Raw genomic sequence first — 23,837 nt, forward strand, 5'->3', positions numbered from 1 at the left:
CGTTGTCACATTGCCCAATCAGTGGCGACGGAAATTAATCTGATTCGGCCACCACCCAGATTCAATCCAGACTACGTGAAACAACAACAACCTATTGTGTCCCTACCAAAGCTCAAATCAAACCTACGCCCCTGATACAAAGCCCATGCTGATCACATGACCAGCTCCAGTCACCAGTACAACTATGTGGTATGTTTGTGTCTTAATCAGTGCTTCAGCCAGGGCTGACTATAGAGGTCTATGTTATCTAGGGAGAGTAAGATTTTCTGGAAGTCGTTAAGATTAATAAAGCAGTTAAAGCAAACGGTTATCTGGCATTAGCTCCCAGACTCTTATGTACTTAGGACGTTTAGAATTTAGCTTACTCTGTGTGTGTGTGTGTGTGTGTGTGTGTGTGTGTGTGTGTGTGTGTATATGTGTGTGTGTATATAGAGGTTGAAGTATCCTGGTTGGACCGCTCCCCCAATGGTGAAGGACGAGAAGCTGCACAAGATTACTGCTCGCCTGGCGAAGGTTGACAGAGACGCTGGCCTCTTTATGCAGGTGACTACATTCCATTAGTCATTTAGCAGATGCTTTTATCCAAAGCAGCTTACAGTAATTGCATTTAACATAGGAAATCAGTGTACTACTACTCACCAGAACTCATAAGTGTTTTCACCTCCCATCTCCTTTTTTCTCTGGTATAGAAAGTGAAGGTGAACGACGATGAGTTAAAGCAGCTGATATCTGCACCAGAGCAGGAAGGTGAGCTTCATTCCTGACCATTCCCAGTTCTTCACCGATTTGTGTCCGTTTGCGGTTACTTTTAGTTTTTACGTCCCGACAAAGTCTATGACTACTAGAGACAATCCATCAGTGCATCACTGTAGGGAGATCTGGGCTTGATTACTATATCAACCTCATACAGGGGTTCTGTATGCTATTTACTGATCATTTATTTATATAATTTGTAATGGTTTACAAATAGTTTATAAATAGTTATTTATCTACCGATTGTAAAAAAAAATACTGAAAAGAAAAGAGGATAGTCATATGATTGTGGATGACATGTGGTCTTTGTTTTGATACCCTCAGCTTTGAGGAAACTGGAGGTCATCATCAGACAGCAGGAGGGAGTGCAGCAGGAGGAGGGGCAGCAGGAGGAGGGGCAGACGGAAGATCTGAGACAGACGGCTCCCTTCACCAGTACAGAGGCAGCGCAAGGTAAATAGAACCAGTTTGTTATGAGAGGGTTGCAGACTGATGTTGAGTTGATGTGTGTGGCATGCAAATGATGTCACTCGCCATGTACTGTAGCAGCGCTGGTGTCTCGTGGTGATGATGAGCAGCCAGAGTGAAATAGAGTGGTGAGGTGATGCCGCCATTTTGTAGGCTTAAAGGTTAGCTTTGGTGGCGCAGCACTTAGTACTGTATTATGGCGCAGTACTTACACTGTAGTACCTTCACAGCAGGAAGGTCTCCTGGGCCTTTCTGTGTGGAGTTTGCATGTTCTCCCCGTGTTCGCAAGGGTTTCTTCCCAATGATGATGATGATGATGATGAAAGTGAAGCTACCTCGGAGAAAAGGCTTTTATCGTTAGAAAACCGTCTTCACTTCAGCGAGTAACAATAATATGTGATGTGCAGACTGAGTGACAAGAGTCAGTGGTGCAATGAATGGTTCCTGGCAGGGCGGTATACCAGGGATATAGCCCTGAATACTGCCCTGGACCAGGGCTACCTTGCCCATAGCTAAAACCGGCCCTGGTGCCCAAAATTACAGCACTCTTCTCTAAAAGGCTTTGTTTTGAGATTTGGATTGGATTTGCCCTCTTATTAGACATATATTCATGTTAGTTTATATAGGCTTCTTGGTCGGTCTAACCGTCCATCTGTTATCTCAAAAGGCCAATATGGTTACAAAAGATACAGATTGTGCTATCTGGGCATAGCATGAGTTATTTCCCCACTCAAGCCACAATAGGGAAATAACTCATGATAACCATAAGATGGGAAAGTAGTTCTCAAGCATCGCATACCCTTCATTTCCTGTTATGTGATGTACTAGATTCTATCTCATTTCCTGAGCACCTGCCAGTCGCAGGAAGTCAAACCAAATATGGTTATACTGTGAATTTGGTTTCCGCACGAACGGAAATACTAAGGTATTGGTATGCTGCAGGAAGGTTTAGCTACAAGGGAGAGAAAGCATGACTAGAGTCCGAACATGGTATTTAGGAGAACTGGGAATGGCCATCCGTTCAACAGCGCTCTAAATACTGATCAGACATTACTTCATAGAATACATGAGTTTGATTAATAAAATCCCATTAAACATCCAAGAACAACTTTTGGGCATTTGCTTGAGCTTCAAAGGTTTCAAAATGAACCAATACATAGGCTAGATAAGACACGGTATTAAAAACATTTCCCCCCCTTAAAATAACCTTTAATAACTGTTTATTTTCTTTGAATAAGAGTGCCTTTGTGTTTCTTGTAAAACAATTCTGAGGAAATATGCAGTAAAGTAAATTACATGGACACGTGTAGTCTTTTCAGCAACCTAATTGGCTTAAGAATAAGAATTTGATAAAAATGATACTAGTGCAGATATTAAAGGAGTAGTAAAGGGAAAATGCATGTTTATCCCTCTTTTAAGGTTACTTATGATCATATACAATGGTTCAGATCAAAATGTTGACAAAACTAGCACTTTTGAGAAAGTCTGATAATTGCTCTACCACCGTTTTGGTCATACAATGGATGTGGATGGGCACCTTGAAAAATCTTTCAAAAACATGTTAAACTCTCGATTTCAAAGACAAGAAGCTCACCGAGGGGGTAATTGGTGTCCGTTGGTGTTCTGACATCAAATTCGCCGCAAAGTATGAATCCTGTAGGGTTTTATTGATCATTTTATGAAATCTATTGACTTGTATTGAAGCAACCGTTGTAGATATGTAGATCAATCCGCAGATGGGATTCAGGAAGCGGAACTACTTACGGTAACTATTGTTATTGTTTATGTTGCTAGGCTACCTAGTTTGCGGACGTTTCCACACGTATGTGCTGCGACTAAATAGTTCTATGCTAAATATTTTAAAAAGCCTTTCCAGATTAACTAGAATCTTACTTTATGGCAAATTATATGTCAGAACGCCAACTAACACCTCGGTGAGTTTCTTGTCTTTGAAATCGAGAGTTTAACATTGAAAGAATTTTCAAGATGCCCACCCACATCCATTGTATGACCAAAATTATCAGACTTTCTCAAAAGTGCTAGCTTTGTCAACGTTTTGATCTGAACCATTGTATATGATCATAAGTAGCCTTAAAACAGGGTTAAACATGCATTTTCCCTTTACTACTCCTTTATGACCAGTGTATGAAATAGTGGCATTAGAATGTGCCAGAGGCCACCAAATCTGAGCTTTTATGCCCAAATCTTCTCTCCGGTTGTTTTCCCAGATGGCTCCGCACTCTGTATATTTTCTAGCTTTTTTGTCCTTTGCCAATCACTTGTCTCTCCCCCCCCCCCTCTCCCTCTCTCTGTCACAGTGTTTTTGGGAGAAGACCAGGAACCTCAAGTTCCTTCCCCATCCCTCGCCTCCCCCTCTCTTCACCTCATTGTCTCAATCCCTGTTGCCCTCCGTACCTCAGACACCCCCCCTTCCTGTACCCCTCCCCCCATCACCCCCACCCTGTCTGCGAACGAGCCATGTCCAGATCCTGTCGCCCCTGGTCCGGAACACTGTGACAAACTTGCACCAGCGCACCCTCCTACGGAGGTGCTCGCACCCGCGCCGCTGCCTCTGCCGGAAGCTCCAGGGAGCCCGGCGGGGTGGGAGCGCAAGACTTCGGGAGACCACACACCTCCGGAATCCGGCGCCCCCGAATGCGGCGCCGCTCCCCCGTCTCCCGTGGCGTCCGTGGAGACCCTCCTGTACAGTCCGACGGGGACTGTTCCCAGTCAGGTCCAGGAACAGGCGGGCGCGCCCTCCTTCCCGCACACACACGCACACCCGGAGCCCCGCCCTGCATGGTGCGGCAGCTTTCCGCAGGGGCGTGTGCTCCAGAACACGTTTACTGGTGAGTGACTCAACTCGGATTGGTGGACTGATTTGTCACTCTGTAGTGTGCTGGTCTATCATTGGCTGACGTGTGTGTGTGTCACTCACAGGCAAGAGACGAAGTAATCTGTCAGGGTACCTGAGCGTGAAGGGGCTGCGCAACAAAGAACCTATTATAGGTCAGTGTGTGTTTCTCTCATCTAGTTTTCTCAGTATAGTTTTTTGGGTGGGATGATGTGGAGTGTTGAAAGGTGTTCGTATGTGTGTTACAGGGCTGGGATATGTGATAGAGTGCCAGGGGATATCGCAGGCCACATTCTTCATGTGCGTGAGCTGTGCCGAGATGCTCCCCCGCACACACATCTGTGATCACATCATCTCCAAGAGACACCAGTGCCGCTACATGGTGAGTCATTTGTATGCGACCGCGGCATCAGTCTGCCCCCCCCCCCCGCCACCCCAATAAAAACGGACATATACATTTTCTGTGTGTACACAGTGGATGCTGTCCTACAGTGATGATCCTGCTGTCCTCTCTGCATGGGAGGAGTTTTTGCCACACCACCTCAGGAAAATCGCCATAGTACTTAGTCACCAGGAGGCGGGGATAGATGCCCAGGTAACCAATCAGCAAACCGTCAGCACAGATGAGATGGGAGATGGCTCAGCCATTAGTGCTGTAGAAAAAAACCTTGCTCTCAGATCTAAAGCTGTAGTTCTGAAGATTTGACATAATGAACCTTCAAGATTCCAGTTTTAGAACAGAGACATTCTAGAGCTACAAACATTCTAGAACTGCTTAAAACTGTCTTGGCTGTTGTTTGTGAACCCCGCTTAAAACTGTCTTGGCTGTTGTATGTGAACCCTGTTTTTTGTGTTGTTGTGATGTGTTGTGATGTAATGATCAGGTGATTAGACTGGGCCCGACGTGGTATGGGCGTGTGCAATGTGCTCCGTTCAAACAAGGTAATTGATCTTGTTGATATATTTTGGGTTTGCTTTAAGGTACTTTGTAGTTAGAAATAGGGGCCTATTATGAAGAACTCACTTTTTCAGTGCTTGTGCATATACATTTGGGTCTCTGATGGGTCCACAAACTTTGAAATAAGACAACCCAGTCATTTTAGGTTTTCAGAATTTGACAGCCAAATTCTGAAAACATTTGATTCGACAAGCCATTTGATTTGCCTCCTGTTCTGACATCAGAAGCCCCCCATCTGAAATTAAGTTAATTAGCCATTCAGAAATGCTCTCTATGAGCACAGAAACGGCGCATCCAGAACAGGACTGAAACAGATGGGTATTGAGCCATGCTAGAATGCTTAATCTGAGCGGTATTTTCAGTAAAAGTATTCAAAGACATGTTTTGGGGACCCCAGAGACCTATATTAACTTGTTTAAAAGGAGCATAATAGGGGGCCTTTAAAGTGATTTTGTGTGTTTGTGTTACAGCCCTATACATGCTCAATCTCATCTGTAAGGAGCAGAACTGTGACTTGCCCCTGATTAGTGCCCCCAAACACCCACTGAGTGAGTTACACACACAGAGCACACACAGAGCACACACACACATGGAACACACACACACACGGAGCACACACAGAGCACACACACACAGAGCACACACACACACACACAGCGCACACACAGAGCACACACACACATGGAACACACACACACACAGAGCACACACAGAGCACACACACACACACACACAGCGCACACACACACCACACACAGAGCGCGCACACACACACAGAGCACACACACACACAGAGCACACACACACAGAGCACACACACACACAGAGAGCACACACACACACATGGAACACACACACACACGGAGCACACACAGAGCACACACACACACAGAGCACACACACACAGAGCACACACACACACAGAGCACACACACACAGAGCGCATACACACACAGAGCGCATACACACGGAGCGCACACACAGAGCACACACACACAGAGAGCACACACACACACACAGAGCACACACACACACACACAGAGCACACACAAACACAGAGAGCACACACACACACACACACACACACACACACACACACAGAGCACACACACACACAGAGCACCCACACACACAGAGCACACACACACATGGAGCGCACACACACACACAGAGCACACACATAGGGCACACACACACACGGAGCACACACACACGCACAGAGCACACACACGCCCAGAGAACGCATGCGCATGCACAACACACAGACACATGCAGACTGGTGTAACTAGCAGTACCTCTCTGTTCTGTTTAGCTCTTATAGCAGGTTGGGAGCCTCATCCTGGGTGGAACACTGAGGAATTCCCACCAGAAGCACCGGCAGCTGGGAGAACAGAGACAGAGACCGGTTAGTCTGGGAACGGGAGTTCTCACATACAACCGACGCTTGATGAACACTGTATACTCTGAACACCTTGTGTAGACTTATCGAAGATCGCACGCTCTTTCTTTCTCGTCGTTATTGTGCTGTTCTCAGTTGGCCCTGGTCTCGAGAGGGAGCCGATCCACAGAGAGGCAGTCACATGCGTCCCGGATCATCCCCCGTCCAATCAGAGCTCAGAGAGGGAAGAAGCGGTTCCAGAGCCCATCGGAACCCAGAACCCTTGGAACTCTCCAGAGTCACACCTGGGCCCTGTCTCAACAGGTGAGAGGAAAAGAATAGTTACATTTTTATATTAACGACATGTCATTTAGAAGACGTTTTTATCCAAAGCAGCTCCAAAGCGACTTACAAGTACACTGTCAACAGTATGTGAACTGAAGTTATGTTCAAATACGTACATACTCCGTGAAGCCGGGTTCACATCCAGTACAACTGCTGCAACCGGGCTAGTTTTAGAATGTTTAGAATGTTGATGGCAGTTTTAGAACTTAGTTCTGAAACGCAAAACCACCTGGGCTGCTTCATGTGAACCGTGCTTAATACAGCTAGCACTGTGATGGAGGAGGAGGAGGTTAAGCAGAATGTTTCTCCCTTTCTCTACCCAGTCAGGGTTAAACAGGAGCGAGTGGACCCCGAGTTTGAGTTTCTGGTCCAGCCTGGGGTGCCACTACACCACCCTGGACATCTGGCACAGAACCAGCCTGAGGGGAACCAGAACCTGAAGAGAGACGAGGCCGCCCAGGACCGAACCCAGGACCCACGGAAGTCTCCAGAAACGCCACCTTGCTCGGACGCAACAGGTAAGAGGGTGTTGTGGGTTGAGCTTTCTCCTTGGACCCCCAACTCAGTCTCACAATGACAATGAGCAGTGCACCGTTTGATTAGTTTATGCTTCAACGCCTTTAAAGGAACAGGCCAAGATTTAGCTTATTTCCCATCTTCCCCAGAGTCAGACAAGAAGATACATACCCTTCTCGTGTCTGTGTGTGCAGTAGTCAGCATTGAGACGTGCCGTTAGCCTAGGTTAGCTGCAATCACTAGAAGTGGCTTCGAACCATTAGCCTAGCACACAGTGGAGAGGGAATTTCAAGAATAACTTTTTCGCAGTTGTCAGGACTTGGCAACCTAGGTGAAGAACACCTGTTCTAAGAGTGTCGGTCATGGTGACACTAGCGCTTTTATTTTAAGAAAAGGCGGAGGTGGTAATGCCTTCTTTTGTTGCAATAACGCACCCAGCCGAAAACCAAACTACTACATTGCCCTAATGTTCTGTGCTTGGGTTTCCACTTGTACCTTACGCTCTTATGTAGTTTTGTTTCCTGTGATGAAAATGGCTGTTTTCAGAGAAATGTTGTGGTTTAACCTGATCTTGTTAGCTGTTTCTAATTATGATGTTTGACCCCTGAATGTGGCTGTCGGCCACAGTTTCTGTAAGAAACTGTCTCCCTTCGCATAGACAAACATCCCATATGAGATAAAGATGACATTCCATGGTTGGTACATTCTGTGGACAACAGCAACAGTTGTGGTTAGAGATAGAGACCTGGGCGCCGAACCATCGGCCAGTTATCTCGCTACAAGGCCTTAAGTCACAGGAGAGACCAGACCAGTCCAGACCAGTCTGATCAAGGAAGGAGGGGGGGTGGAACGCCCCCGAACCATAAGAACCATGCTCAAGCTCAGATGCTTTGATTTGGGCCAGACAGCCATACAGACAGGCAAGCTGACATTAGACTAGATGCCATCGTCTTTTGTATGCTAAACCTTCTGTAAATAAACAGCTTTTGATTGTCGCTCAAATCCCATGTTGGAGAGATTCATTTGGAATACATCAGAAAAGGGACACTGGACTGTGTGGTATTGTGTGAGATTGGTGGCCGTCTTTTATTGAAATCAAAACGCAGAGCTGAATAAGGACAATAATAAAAGACAACGAAAATCAACACCTGTAAAGCTTATTTTGCTCTGCACTCACTTCCTCTGCCTTTTGCCAAGTACTAAAATTAAGTAGAACTGGGATGTGGGTGGACGTGTGATGTAATACAGGATGAGTTACAAATAAGTCTGTCTGAGTCTGTTTGCGTGTATTGACAAAGTGAGTGAAATATATATTGTTATCATACATTTTTGTGTGTTTCTCCCTCTCTGCCCAGTCACCATCAAACAAGAGAGAGAGGACTGTCTGGTTCATCCTGAAGAACCACACTATGGATATCTGGGTAAACTGAAACAGCTAACTGAAGCCCATGTTGTATACTTTGCTTCTCGCCGGTTACTGGCGCCACGTTAACATGGTTATTGTAGCCTTGGGAGCTCCTCGCAGACCTTGCTTTGGAAGACAGGAGAAGGAAAGAAAAGGTGGATGCTCCATAGCAACATGTCGTAGTCTAGCCAAAAGTTAAACTGTTACAGCTCGAAGCGCACAAAACTACTATTTCCACTTTCCTTCCTCCAATTACTATGAAACAAGAAGTTGTTGACTTTGAAGCTGATGTCTTTCATCAAGTTAATAAAAAACCTTCATGCATGGATGAATAAATAAATACACTACTCTGTAGCTTTGCAGCTAGCCTACTCCTATTTAAACGTGCTTATGATTAGCAGTTAGGACATTTAGCCTCCTGTAGCCTTAGTGGTGTGTTTCACTCCTGGACTGTTTCAATGCTGACAGAGAACGGCCCTCTCTTGATATGAAGGAGGTGACAATCACAGAGAACATCGGGATGCTGCCATGGCTGTTTGAATAAAAAATTTGAAAAGACACACACAATCCACTGTGCATGTTAGGGCATTTTTAATGAGAGCTATCTGGTGTGTGGAACTCTAATTTTTCCCTGTTCAGATAGATAACCCATACTTACACACGTTGGCACACACGTGCACAATGCAAACGTATCTCTGCTTCTCGTTCTGTAAGGTGAGCGTGAGGCTGTGATGGCGGGGGCCACTGCAGGACCCAGTCAGGAGGGCGTACGGTCGACCACGGGACCCAGTCAGGAGGGCGTACAGTCGACCACGGGACCCAGTCAGGAGGGCGTACGGTCGACTGCAAGACCCAGTCAGGAGGGCGTACGGTCGACCGCAAGACCCAGTCAGGAGGGCGTACGGTCGACCGCAAGACCCAGTCAGGAGGGCGTACGGTCGACCGCAAGACCCAGTCAGGAGGGCGTACGGTCGACCGCAAGACCCAGTCAGGAGGGCGTACGGTCGACCGCAAGACCCAGTCAGGAGGGCGTACGGTCGACCACGGGACCCAGTCAGGAGGGCGTACGGTCGACTGCAAGACCCAGTCAGGAGGGCGTACGGTCCGGAGCCGCAGGTGAGGCCTAACACCCCCAAACTGGTGAATCATGGCGTTTTGTCTTGTTTGCCGGAGAGCTGAGGGGTTGACATTGAGTTGTGAAGAGGATGTTTTTTCTTTTGTTCTGGCAGAAAGGACACAGCTGAGGGACTACATCAGGAGCAAACTATCGGAGCCGGTGGTCGGTCAGTATGGCAGGAGTGTGTGTGTGTGTGTGCGCGTTCTCGATATCTTATTGTTTGTCCATGATGTACTGATTTGTAATTCTACTGTAAGTAAATTGAATTCGGAGGTCATCTTCTATTGTGATCTCCTTCAAGATTACATTCATTCCGTTTCGCTACAGAGTGTGAGTTCTTGAGATCAGGATGGTTTTACGAAGTCAACAATTCAATACACCTTGAATAATCGAAAGAATCGAATCCCCATGGTTGTTACTGGACCTTGTTAATTCAATTCAATTGTTAAGATTTTTTTATTTCGGCTGCCCACACTTCAAACCCGGTTATGTTGCTCCTTACTGTAGTGTGAGTACATATCCTGTGTGTGTGTGTGTGTGTGTGTGTGTGTGTGTGTGTGTGTGTGTGTGTGTGTGTCTCCAGGTCTCTGCGCTGTAATAGAGTGCTGCAGTGAGGGCCAGGCTCCGTTCTACCTGTGTGTGTCGTGCGGGAGCAAGGTCAAGCGTGAGCTCATCATCAACCACGTCATTAAATACAGGCACCGTCAGGTGTACCTGGTAAATTCTCTCTCTCACACACACACACACACCCTCTCACGCACAAACATACAGTATACTACCACAAGCACAAAATCATCTGGTGAGTAAACGCATACACTCTTTAACCCCCCCAGAGTGCACGGTACCCCTGGTACATCCGGGGGCTGTTGGAGGGCCTCGGGGTGACAGAGCAGTCCGTGCTGCTGATGCAGTTGGCCAGGGAGCTGGAGGCGCAGAACCACGATGAGCCTGGCACACTACAGGTGGGTGTGGCCCTCGAATGGAGTCAGGGTGTTAAGTGTTACTGTGATACGCTGTGCGTTCCCAGTTCCTAGCTTGTCGCTTTTTTCTGTCGGCTCTGCAGGAGGTGCACCTGGACCCTGCAGACTACAAAGAGATCTGGCTCATGGACCTGGACAAAGGTACAGCTGTGAACTCTTCCATCCCAGAGAGCAGGCTCATTTACCGTATAGGACTTTTACAGTGGCATTAGTGGAACACCGCTTTAACCTGCCCTTGACTATGTTCCCCCCACCACCTCCCCTCAGCTGTGTCCAGACTGCAGGAGATCCGCACGCAACAGAACCAGCCGGAACTCCTGACCCGCGTGACCAGCAAACCAGAGCCTGGTACAACTTTGGCTTTCTCTGTAGTCAAAATAGTAGTTTGCATGTATGACCTTGACCACAATGTGTCTTGAGTACTGAGCGGGTTGGTTGTTTGTGTTCACAGTGGCGGTCAAACAGGAGGTGGAGGAGAGTCCGCTGAGCTCCCACCATGGTAGGTGAAGTCCATGAGGAGTTGAGGAAGCCATTCCTCAGAACTGTGAAGCTGCTAGTCAAAGCTTTCTCAAAGTTCCTCTCTGTTCAGCAAGCATTTATAGAAAGTATGCATTGGTGGCGGATGGTCCTCTCATCAAACCTGGGTCAAAGTACTATTTGAAATCATTTCAATTACTTGATAGTAATTGATCGTTTTTGTCCTGGCACAATAGAACCAATGGGCTGTTCATAAAAGAGCACACGTGGCGCATCAGGCGGACTCAAGCAAACAATTAAGTAATTGAAAGAATTTCAAACTGTATTTCAACCTAGGTCTGATTCTAAGTCCCCCATTCCTAACAAAGATAAGATGGAATCTTAAAGCTGCATTCATTTATTTTATTTTACCACGAGATAGCAGTAAGGGACTCATGCAACTTCTGAAACAAGCAGCCAGAGCCATATAAGGCACAGTGGGCGGGGCAAAGGCACGGGTCAGCAGACAACACAGGCAATTGACAACACAGGCAGAAATGCTGGAATAACAACAGCCAGGTGACCGATAGGGGTGAGTCATTGAAGTAGGACGCTATTAGGATGCGATGGCTCAATGAAACAATCTGATATCAAGTGGTTTTAATTAGTTTTGACAATATGCATAAAATCAGTGAATGCACCTTAACTGAAATAAGGTCATATGGTTTGTAGTGGGCTATCTAGTTGGGTCAGTTCAGGAAGGAAATTATTTACAGTCCTGTGGTGTCCCCTCCTGTCTGACAGAGTAGCACCAGATTCAGGACAGCTTCCGCTTTATTACAGCTATGTAGGGTAACTGTCTGGCCTGTCTAACAGTGCGCTGAGTACTGTTGTTTACAAATAGCTCACAATGTTGGTAATTTCTGATAGTACAAAACTTCACAGGAGACTCTAGTCGATCAGCCTTTACGGGTATTTTATTACTGATACACACTCAACACAGCTTCACAAATCTGATGTACAGCCCCAGCCCAACTGAGCTCATCATCACCTTTATATCCTAACCTCAAACACAGTGTGTGCTGTGGCTAATGGCTTTCTTGGAACTTGTGTAAGTAGATATAAATCTTTGTTGTTGAGACATGCAGTACTATGAAGTGGAAAATTCCTGACTAGAACTCTCTGAAGTGGGGAGCTCACTCTGGGGAGCTCTCCCCAGATGACCCAACTTGACCTTACGGCCTAACACACCTCTAAACTCTACTAATTTCCACGACATAATCCCCCCTTTGATGGGCTCGTCCATCATACTGACTAACAAGAAACCAGTGGCCTTAATTCTCAAATGCATTAACTAGTTTTTAATCAACCACTGCAGGGGGGAAGGTTTCCAAGCACGATAACAGTAGTATCGGCCAAAAGTCAAAGTAGGTTTGTGTTCAAACATTACAATTCTGTTTTTACTCTAAATGAGGTTGAGACCCCGTCTCACACATCTGTTGACCAATGTAATCATAATATGTAAATCTCTTTCAACCAATCACTGACCAGTTTGAGGATACAAAGAGAAAGGGCCATTTGTTTGATAGGAATCAACAGCATTGTGGAGTTGGTGTTAACCCTACACCCATAACATACAGGGCCTATAAAAGATATTCACCCCCTTGGACTTTTTTTCTTCTTCTGATAAACACAAGGTATTCTAAAATGGAAAAAAAACTAATTTGTCCTAATTTAATTACAAATAAAAAACAGAAAATAATTGATTCCATAAGTATTAATAGAGTTAATACTTATTGCAATTATAGCTGTAAGTCTGTTTGGGCAGATCTGCACATCTGGACGTAAATGAAAACTCTTTGTGGCTTCTGGTATAAAACTGTCTTTATTTTACTTGCAAGGGGAGAGACAATGGCGCATTCAGAGTGAATGCAAAAAAAGAGTTCCTCCCCTTGAGATTACATTCATACAGAAGCACAAACAGGTGTCAGAGCTGGACAGCAGTTATCAAAAGCAGATGGTGGCTACTGTATGTATTTCGTCAAGGCCACTTATTTCTCAGGGCATGATGTGTACAGTGCATTGAGTCACAGATAGAAAACAACTAGGCCTAATTAAAAGAACAAAAATGTTATTGATTAACTTGATTCCAGCAAGCATATACATGTGCAATCTTTAAACTTTACAGCAATAATTGTCACCCATTCTTTGCAAAATTGCTTAAGCTCCATCTAGTTGGATGGGTGCAAGTCTTGCCACAGATTCCCAATTGGATTGAATAGCCACTCCAGTGTAGCTTTGGCTGTATGTTTTGGGTCATTGTCCTGCCGGAAGATGAATCTTCTCCCAAATCCCAGGTCTCTTGTAGACTGCAGTATATTTATTCTCTTTTCACCAAGTCTCGTATTTCGGCAAATTTCCACCTCAATTTTGGCGCTGTCAGGCAGGACAACTGATTGCCCGCGGCGCACTGCTGAAGGACTGGAAACTAGTTAAAGACAGGTCTTTGTGTTCCAACCCTCCCTTGGTGAGCGCCAGGGTGAAGACGAGAACTCCTGGGTCTCCACTGACCTCTCATCAGTAGCCGTTTAATTATTCAAAGCACAATGAAAGCTCTATAATGTAATGGGTCAAAAATGGTGTATAGATTGCAATGAAACTGAACGCAATAATGTTTCTCTGTCTATGAGAACATCCCAACAGGAACAAAACCTTGATTGTATCACATGGTTATATATCTGATTGAATGACTCCTCATGCAGAGTTAAGTCAATTGCTGCTGTAGAAGTCTTGATACTTTGCCAATGAAACAGATGGACAACAGAAATGCCAGTTGAAACTGCGTTTATTGACAGATCATCAACGACACTTCATCCCAGATGGTTGCCTGCAACTGGGGTCAATCAAGTACAATCACACTTTAATATAGCATTTAATGATGAAGAAAGGCCACATTATGATTGGACAATATGAATGGCGCGATAAATAAACCCTAGGTGGAGTTCTGATCTAAGTCCAGACAAGAACTGCTGATGTGTCAGGTTGTACAAACAAGCAGTACATTTCCAGTAATCTGAGAATGGATCGGTCCAATATGTCAGTGTGATGAGACAAGGCAGGTTAATACATCTTTATTACTGTAGGTGGGTTCAAAGCATGCCCACAACACTGCCAAAACCGTTTTCCACCACAACCTAACCACTGCATCTGTCTTTCTAAGAAATAAGTTTCAAGTTCAGCAGGAGGAGTCAACTTTCAGCGCAGGGGTGTCTGTAGCAATATAGCATTCTATGTCGCAGTATAACAGCCATATCTCTTTAACTAGGTTATCAACTTTTATTAAGTTATAACTAAATTAGCTTTTATTAGCTTTGTGCTAGTACAAGCAGACTATATAGCCAAAATATCCTTTATCAGAAAAATATCACTCAATAGTTCAATAATAGTAAGTAAAAGGTAATTATCATTCAATAATTCAATAACAGTAGGAAAGAAACAATTATTCTTCAATAGTTCAATATCAGTAGGAAAAAACACATCTAGTATTTAAAATGTATCTGCTGAGTCTAGAGGATCCGGGTTACATCAGGGTGTGTAGAGACCTGGGAGTAAATGGAGGTCAGGACGCTTTTATGGGCCTCACTCACACACATACACACACACACAACACAAGATATTCACATGCGTTGGGATAATGCAACATCAACCTTCTGTGTTGTTGTACGTGAGCTCAAGAATACTTTAATTACGTATAGAATGATGTCATGTGGTGTTAATACGTTTACTCAGTGATATCTCAACAGCATAACCAGACAATACGACACAAGTGAGTTGTCAGCTACTAAAGTTAGAAGTACTTTTTAGTCAAAATGACCTATCCCTCAAAATCAAACTCATGCATAATTAACTAATTACTAATTAACTAATAATCAACTAATTACTCATCAAAACCACGCCCACCTTAATGCATACCTTACTTTAATATTTTTCAAGCTTGTAGAATGTTACAGATACTGTAACTCAATGCATGGCTAGACTGTTAATGTGACTGAACAGTAGGGGGCAGTGTCTTTAAGCAAAGAACCTTCTCTCCATGCATGAATAAACTTGAATAATGTCATAGCATCCTGAGAGTTTTGGATTGAGAAACATGATAGTAAGGGATGGTGTTCTTGGTAAGGGATGGTGTTCTTGGTAAGGGATGGTGTTCTTGGTAAGGGATGGTGTTCTTGGCATTGATGTGCTCAACAGCGCTTATTGTCGATGCCAAAAAGTTTTTATTTTAATCTCATCAGATTTAACTGCACCTGGCGGTTTTTTTCTAATTAGATGTAGATTGTATTTTCACTTTGACATTAAAGTGAGTACTTTCTGTTTATCAGTGACAAAACCCAAATCCATTTTGATTACATGCAACTATGAAATGTGAAAAAGTCAAAGGGGGGTTGAATGCTTTTCACTGGCACTGTAGATTGCTCTTATCCACCACAGGAGAATGTGATCACTCAAGACTCAAGCCACTCAAGCATCACCCCAGCTCAATAGCTCCTGCAATGTCTGCCATGCCTAGGGGTTGTGAACTCCTTTGAACTGGGCTTTTGTTGCTGAGCCCCCAAGCAAATGGCGCAGATTAGCAGGGCCTAGTCATTGTTAGGAGGTGTAAATGGCTTGTAGTAATTAGCTCCCCAGACAGCCCCTTGCCTGCTACAATTGCCTACTTACAGTATTCTAGTGTCACTCATGATTACAGTACTCATCTTTCACATATTTCTGCTAATCATGACTTTTGCTTGTCCTACCTTTTGGAGGATACATGTACGTATTGTAACACCATTGAGTTGAGTTGATTCTCACGTATATGCACAAGTAAAGCTTTTGCATCCTGAGACATCATACTCTTGTTACTGAGGTATTTTTCCTTGGCTTCGGTCCCCCATCACAGGGATTTGAATGCTGAATACTCTTTGTATATCTCTTCACAGAGGGCAGAGACACAGTGAAGAGGCGTCACGAAGACTTGGAGGACAGCGAGACGAAACACTCGCACACAAACCGTCCCAGTTCAAACAAGAGACCGCGACATGACTCCTGCTCCCCCTCTAAAGCAAGTAGGCAGGCTTCCGCACACCCGCCGCCCTCTGAGCAGCACAGGCATTCTAACGGCAAAGCCTCGGAACAACCACCTGGACAGTCCAGCGAGCCGACAACCAGGCCCTCCAGGACCACAAGTAACCCTGACACAACCCTAGCGTCCATACCCACCCGGACTATAAACGCCTTCCCCCAGCACCTCTCGGATCTCCGCTCAGCCAAACTCACTGAGGCGTCCTCAGCCCGGGCCCAGTCCTCTAGGAGCCCCTCAGGTCAGCCCAGCTCCAGCCCAGCCAGCTCGGGCCCTGCCATGCTGAAGGAGAGGCCCCTGGCCCAGCCCCAGCCTGCCACCCCGGCCGGCCCAGACAGCGGTGGCGGGGCACCGGTTGCGAGGGCCAATAACAGGTGGGATGTGAAGTGGAAACCACCTCCTAAGGGTTCTCGGAGCGATGAGACGATGGGCCAGCCTATCGCCACTGTGCTGGCCCCTACTGACCAGCTGGAGACAGCACTGTCACACAAGGAACTGGCTGGTGTAGACCCTTGGAACTATGAGAACCGACAGTTCCGCTTCGACCACAACCATGTGAACTCTGTACCCTGCTCTGATCCCCAGCCCTTGGTGGGCTATGGCCACCCGCAGACTGATCCCATCTATATGGTAGAGATTCTACCACCGGTGTTCAGAGGCGGGTATCTGGGTGGCGGGTATCACGGCTACCCCATGCTGGCTTATCATGGAGCAGAAGTGGGCCCTGAAGGGATTTCTGGAGGCAGCTTCAACCCTTACGACCCACTGATGGTCCATATGGGCACAGCGGGTTTGGTAGTACCGGCACCAGTTTGGGGCACGGCCCAACCACTGCCAGCGGGACATCAGATGAGTTACGACACCTGGGCTGGTGCTGCCACAGCTACAGTCAACCAAGTTTCCTTGGAAACAGGCTCAGCCAGAGAGGTACTGGTGAAGCGACCGTATTAGACCTGCAGCCAGTCAAAATGACACCCCTGCTGCATACATACTGACACACTGAAGACGTAGATTATATACTGACACAGAAGACTTGGATTATATACTGACACACAAAAGACATAGCATATACTGACACAGAAGACTTGGATTATATACTGACACACAGAAGACTTGGATTATATACTGACACAGAAGACTTGGATTATATACTGACACACAGAAGACATGGATTATATACTGACACACAGAAGACTTGGATTATATACTGACACACAGAAGACAGCATATACTGACACACAGAAGACTTAGATTATATACTGACACACAGAAGACTTGGATTATATACTGACACAGAAAACGTATCATATGGTGACGCACAAGATTTAGATTATATACTGACACTCAGAAGACATGGATTATATACTGACACACAGACGACTTGGATTATATACTGACACACAGAAAACGTAGCATATACTGACACACAGAAGACTTAGATTATATACTGACACTCAGAAGACATGGATTATATACTGAGACACAGACGACTTGGATTATATACTGACACACAGAAGACGTAGCATATACTGACACACAGAAGACTTAGATTATATACTGACACACAGACTTGGATTATATACTGATACAGAAAACGTAGCATATGCTGACACAAGATTTAGATTATATAGTGACACTCAGAAGACATGGATTATATACTGACACACAGAAGACTTAGATTATATACTGACACGGAAGATGTAGCATATACTGACACAGAAGATTTAGATTATATACTGACACACAGAAGGCTTGGATTATATACTGACACACAGAAGACTTGGATTATATACTGACACACAGAAGGCTTGGATTATATACTGACACACAGAAGACTTGGATTATATACTGACACACAGAAGGCTTGGATTATATACTGACACACAGAAGACTTGGATTATATACTGACACACAGAAGACTTAGATTATATACTGACACGGAAGATGTAGCATATACTGACACAGAAGATTTAGATTATATACTGACACACAGAAGACTTGGATTATATACTGACACACAGAAGACTTGGATTATATACTGACACACAGAAGGCTTGGATTATATACTGACACACAGAAGACTTGGATTATATACTGACACATGGAAGACATAAACTATATATACTGACAGACAGAAGATGTACAGTAGAGTAGATTATATACTGACACACGGAAGACGTAGACTATACTGACACACAGAAAACAGATTATATACTGACACACAGAAGACGTAGATTATATACTGACACACAGAAGATATAGATTTTTTACTGACACAAAAGATGTAGATTATAAACTGACACAGAAGATGTAGATTATATACTGACACATAGAAGATGTAGATTGTATACTGACACACTGAAGACAGTACACCTACAGTACTGACACAGACCCACACTGGCGGGGGGGGGCGTATGTAGAAGGACGATTCTTATCCTCTCTCTGTGGTTTGTTCCAGAAGAGGTGCTGACTGCAGATCCCTCTCTACCCCTGGTGCTACTGGAAGAAAGAGCTGAAACTTCAGACAGACATACACACACACTCTTACATCAGCTATATTGTTTATAATAGACATTGTAATGGAATTTCCTAATTATATTTCCCTTGATATGTTTCATTGCGAGTTGATTATCTGGTTACTATCACACTCATGCCCAAAAATCTGAATTTCTTATGGAAAATGAGGCACAAGATGTTTATTTAGGCTTTTTTTTTATTTTTATGTTGTTACATTGTAATGGAATTTATTTTTTATTTTTCTCTTTATATGTTTCACTGTGAGTTGACGTTCTGGTTACTCATTCCCAAAAATCTGAATTTCATATGGTTAATGAGGCACAGAGATGTTTTTTTATGTTTATCTTGTTATATACAGCAGTATTTTAAGTATAAGGCTTAAAGTATTTTCGTTTTAATAAAAAAATAAATGCATGGAAAGACTTTTGGAGCCGAATGCTTGTTTTAATGTATATTATGATATTATTTTTGTATTTGAAAAGACTTATTTTGTTCTATTAAATCTTTTCTATTAAATGTATACATGCCTCCGGTGTGTGTGTGTGTGTGTGTGTGTGTGTGTGTGTGTGTGTGTGCGTGCGTCCGTGAGTTTTGATGACACTGACTGCTGTGATGGATGATCCACTATCTGCCTTTGCACTGTCCCATCTCTTCCCTGCACCCGGTCCAATGATGTCTCCATGTTCTGCACCATTGACCGAAACATACCTGGTATGTTGTAAACGTACAAACACACACAGGTGCATATATGAGTCACACATTCTTACACACGCATCACCTACTGTACTGTAAGGGTAAAAATTTGTTCTGGATAATGTGTTTAGTACCTTGAACTCAAAGACAGTGTTTAATGTATCACAATGTGAGACAAGGGTTTGGGGTCACAAAGAGGTCAGGGAGAGCTATGTTTGGACAGGCAGCTGAAGTATAACTGGGTGGGATGGAAAGGGCAGGCCCCACTGACCCATGTCCTAGGGAACTTTACTACATACGCTTGGGATCTGGAGGGTCTGGACCTGCATAGTGTCTCTACGCATGTCTAGTTCTGAGTCTTATCTACATCCTGATTTATGGACAGGAAAGGGGGAGCTGAGCACTTTCTGGATGAATTCTGAATTCCAGAGAGCATCGGTCTCTCTCTCAACTGACCGCCCTTGTTGCAGGTTGCTTGTCAGAGAGCCACACTTAAGTGTTGTAATTATCCATGGATGAAATAAATTCTTCTAACACTGTTGAACTGTTCTGGCTTAACCCAATATTGTACGAGAAATTCTGTAACGTGCACAAATACACAACAGTAGTCAGCAAAATCTCACTAATACATGTTCTCTCTCTCACACACACCCTGAAGATATCAGTCCACAAGGCCCCTCGCTAAGCCTGGAGGGTAGAGTATTGCTAATTTCATTGAATTGGGAGACCGGGGTCTTGGCTGGGGATGACTGTATGTTATCATCAGTGTAACTGCTTTAGCCACTGACCACTACCATTAATGTTATGGAAGCTGTTGCTAGTTGTTGTGAGCTCATGAGCTAACTGGCTATCTCGCTCTTATTGTGCTGGATTAGCATTGGAAGCATTGGAACTGATGTGTCCAGGCGACCTATCTTAATTTATCAGACATTATTTCATGTCATTTCAATTCACAGCTATTTCAGTGGCATGACTAGCTTCCATCCTACCAGTCCTGAACAGAAACAAGCCAGCCATGCATATAAGCCAGGCTGGACCTGGCCTGGTTCTCATTCACTACTCTGGTTTGTCCTGCACCTGGTCTGCATAGTGGTTGTGCAAGCTCTTTTCTTTTCAATAACCTCATTATATGTGCCTATCTCTATACATTACTCTGGACACATTATATTGTGGCGTAGAGGCATTGGAAGGCATACATCAGAAGCGTTCCTGTTTCTCTAAACTTTAACTTCACTTTGTGACAGTGCTGGTTTATTCTGAAGGTGATTTAAAACTAACCATGCTTAAAATATTCTGTGGATGACTCTTAAGCAAAATAAAAAACATCTCCCACAACAGGGATATATTTTCTGGGGTGTTTAGTCATCACACACACACACACAAAACACAAAATTCCTGCTGGGATTAAAGCCTCTGTACTGTGGGAGAAATATTTGATTCTGCATTGTGGAATAGGCCTATTGATGAAATGTCTAGTTTTGGTTAAGTTCTGTTGTAGTCTTTATCTAACCCCCAGGAAAGCTGAACTGGTAGGCGTGTGTTTTCGCCAGTTCTTGGTGTACAGCCAGTCTCCAGTTGCTGGAAAGAGCGCTCCATGTTTGGCGAACTCTTAGCTCCCTGACTGATTGAGTCAGTGTCTCCATCGGGAACTTGGTCTGGTACCAGTTCCCTCTTGGCTTATACTTGGGACTGAGCTGTCCTCCACCAATAAGATGATGGCAGACACCCCCCTCCTGTTATTAATATCACACTGTTATGTAACCATTGAAATGCTTTATAATATTGTGTTACAGTAGCCTATGCTCTCATGAGACCAGCTGATTGCAACCAACCCGGGATGAAGTGTTGAGAAAACAGAATATGATACCTTCAGGTTGTACGTGAGCTTACTAGATCAATGGGAAAAGCATATTCATATAATCAAATGATGGCTCTTGTCTTAGTTCATACCCATATCATCATTACTGCAGAATGATTTGATGCTTTGATTCAAATAAAATAGTTGTCATCGACGGACCTGGACAGTAAATAAGAATTTGTTCTTAATGATTTGCCTGGTTAAGTAAAGGTTAAATAGAATTAAATAAAAAACAGTCCTTCTTTATCCAAACCAAAATATACTAGTCAACAGTTAAGCCTACTGTGAGGAAAGTGACACCCTCTGGCAGGTGGGACGTCAGTAATTCATTATAAGCTTTGGCTAAACTTGATATGGTCTGAGTTAAGCTTGCAGCTGACCTTGGTGTTTCTTCACATACTTGTAGGGTCAGCGTGTCCCTAAGGAGATACAATTATAACAAGTGCCCCCTGTCTGCTCCTAGAAAGATTGTCTCCAATACAGTAGGTCCCTCAAGACTTCAGATTTATTAGAACACATGGTCATATATGGTCGAACACTATTTAGCTAAGCATACCTAGGCCTGTCTCAGTAGTCACACAGGAATAAGTTATACTAGTGTTGGCTTTTGAAGCCTTTCTTGATGTTTCTTGTGTGTTAGTCTGAATTGTGTATAATAAGTTCAATAAAGAGGTGCAGCATCGCTTAACTATTACCACGATCTTAATTGTCTTTCTTGCAATGAAGAATCACTGAAGAATTCACTCCAACACGGGATAAGAAGCAGCGACAGATACAGGTTTATTACAGAAGTTAATCTTACAATAGACACTTTCAGCCAGTACCCTCTCCGCCTACCTGTGTGGCTGCCGCACTCCAATATCAGCTCCGAGGCCGTTGTGTTACTCCTCTCTGCCTCCTCTGCATTACAATTACAAGATAAAGGGCGCCGAGGGCACCGTCCTACCCCCCAGAGATACCTCCACCGTCCTACCCCCCAGAGATACCTCCACCGTCCTACCCCCCAGAGATACCTCCACCGTCCTACCCCCCAGAGATACCTTCACCGTCCTACCCCCCAGAGATACCTCCACCGTCCTACCCCCCAGAGATACCTTCACCGTCCTACCCCCCAGAGATACCTCCACCGTCCTACCCCCCAGAGATACCTTCACCGTCCTACCCCCCAGAGATACCTTCACCGTCCTACCCCCCAGAGATACCTCCACCGTCCTACCCCCAAGAGATAGGGCAAAAGGCACAAGGAAGTTTAGAATGAGCATATATATTTTTAGCCTGTATTATATTAACCTCATGCCTGTATTATTCTCATGTAGTAATCATTCATATAAGACACTGGATATTCTGTCAAACATCAATTTAGTTAGAGCTGTACCAATTTAAGGACAGCTGGCTCAAGAGATGGCCTTTTGTCTGGTCTGAGTCAGCACATTCGGTAAGAAAGCCCGAGTGTCCGGAGGGGAGCAGGGGACTGAAAGACTTGCTGACCAGTATACTCTTTGAAGCTTCAAAACACCGCCACCACCACAGAAGAAGACTACCTCGGAAAAATTATTTCACTCGGACAGAACGCGTCTAAATAAGTTATTTAATGGTAGCGCCGAGGCTTCAAAACCCAGCATTTGTTTAAATAGACCCTTTTGCTTAGGTAAGTTAAGTTTCATGTTTATCTGACACTTGTAAATATGAGTGCCTCTCCTAAATAGGCCGACCGATTTATTTTGACGGCGAAGTGAACGGAGGGTGAAAGGACTGGAGCGAGCGAGCATGCGACTACAGGACTGAAAAGGGCTAGGTGTTCAGTGAACATTGGTCCTCATTCCTGAACAAGTGTCTTCTTAAATGTCTTCTTACGAACTTCGTAAGACCAACCCTAAGAAAGATCTCCGCCGGGTTCATGAATGGAAATGTGTTCCTAAACCGGCAAAGTGTTCTCAGCTGTGCTCCCCTTCTTAAGTTGAATGCGCGTTCTCGTACACCTGAATTTGCATAAACGCCCCGCCAGCTCCTTCCTACAGGGTCGTGTGCACACAAAACCCCCAGACAGCGCGGAAAAAGTTGAGACCGATGGCTCATCCCAATGTCAAATCGGCAAGTGCATGAGGGCTCTCTGGCAGACATTTTGAGCCCTTTATGGCCCCTTAAGTCTGCCCTTCTGCAGACTTCGCCTAAGGGAATTACCCACAGTTCATATCGTTGTGACGTGAAACACGGGGTTACCTCATGGGTTACCTGAAGAACAGCCAAAAACAAGCACCGACAGATCAACCAACCCTAATGTTCACGTTACAAAACAAAATATGTTTTCATTTTTTCAGCTGGACTTGCTTATCTGCACAAGTAGCCTTATAATTATTTTGGTTTCATTATTTTTAAGTATGGGTTATTAACCCCATGGGTTTGTATAATGTGATGTG

General features: G+C 44.6%; 1 protein-coding gene across 1 annotated transcript; it reads left to right on the forward strand.

The window, feature by feature from the left end:
- Positions 1-465: 465 nt before the first annotated feature.
- Positions 466-17,303, forward strand: LOC311328288 (uncharacterized protein; the record flags this gene model as incomplete). Its single annotated transcript, XM_084462276.1, has 21 exons — positions 466-543; positions 690-747; positions 1,078-1,206; positions 3,540-4,070; positions 4,162-4,230; positions 4,324-4,457; positions 4,551-4,670; positions 4,960-5,017; positions 5,504-5,581; positions 6,346-6,438; positions 6,568-6,735; positions 7,080-7,274; positions 8,628-8,693; positions 9,392-9,793; positions 9,907-9,960; positions 10,378-10,511; positions 10,628-10,756; positions 10,858-10,915; positions 11,042-11,122; positions 11,226-11,273; positions 16,213-17,303. The coding sequence occupies 21 exons, from the start codon at positions 466-468 to the stop codon at positions 17,301-17,303; spliced, it is 3,774 nt and encodes a 1,257-aa protein (XP_084318402.1).
- Between the last annotated feature and the right edge of the window lie 6,534 nt (positions 17,304-23,837).

Source organism: Borostomias antarcticus (assembly GCF_949987555.1).
Source record: "Borostomias antarcticus genome assembly, contig: scaffold_65, whole genome shotgun sequence".
NCBI lineage: Eukaryota > Metazoa > Chordata > Actinopteri > Stomiiformes > Stomiidae > Borostomias > Borostomias antarcticus.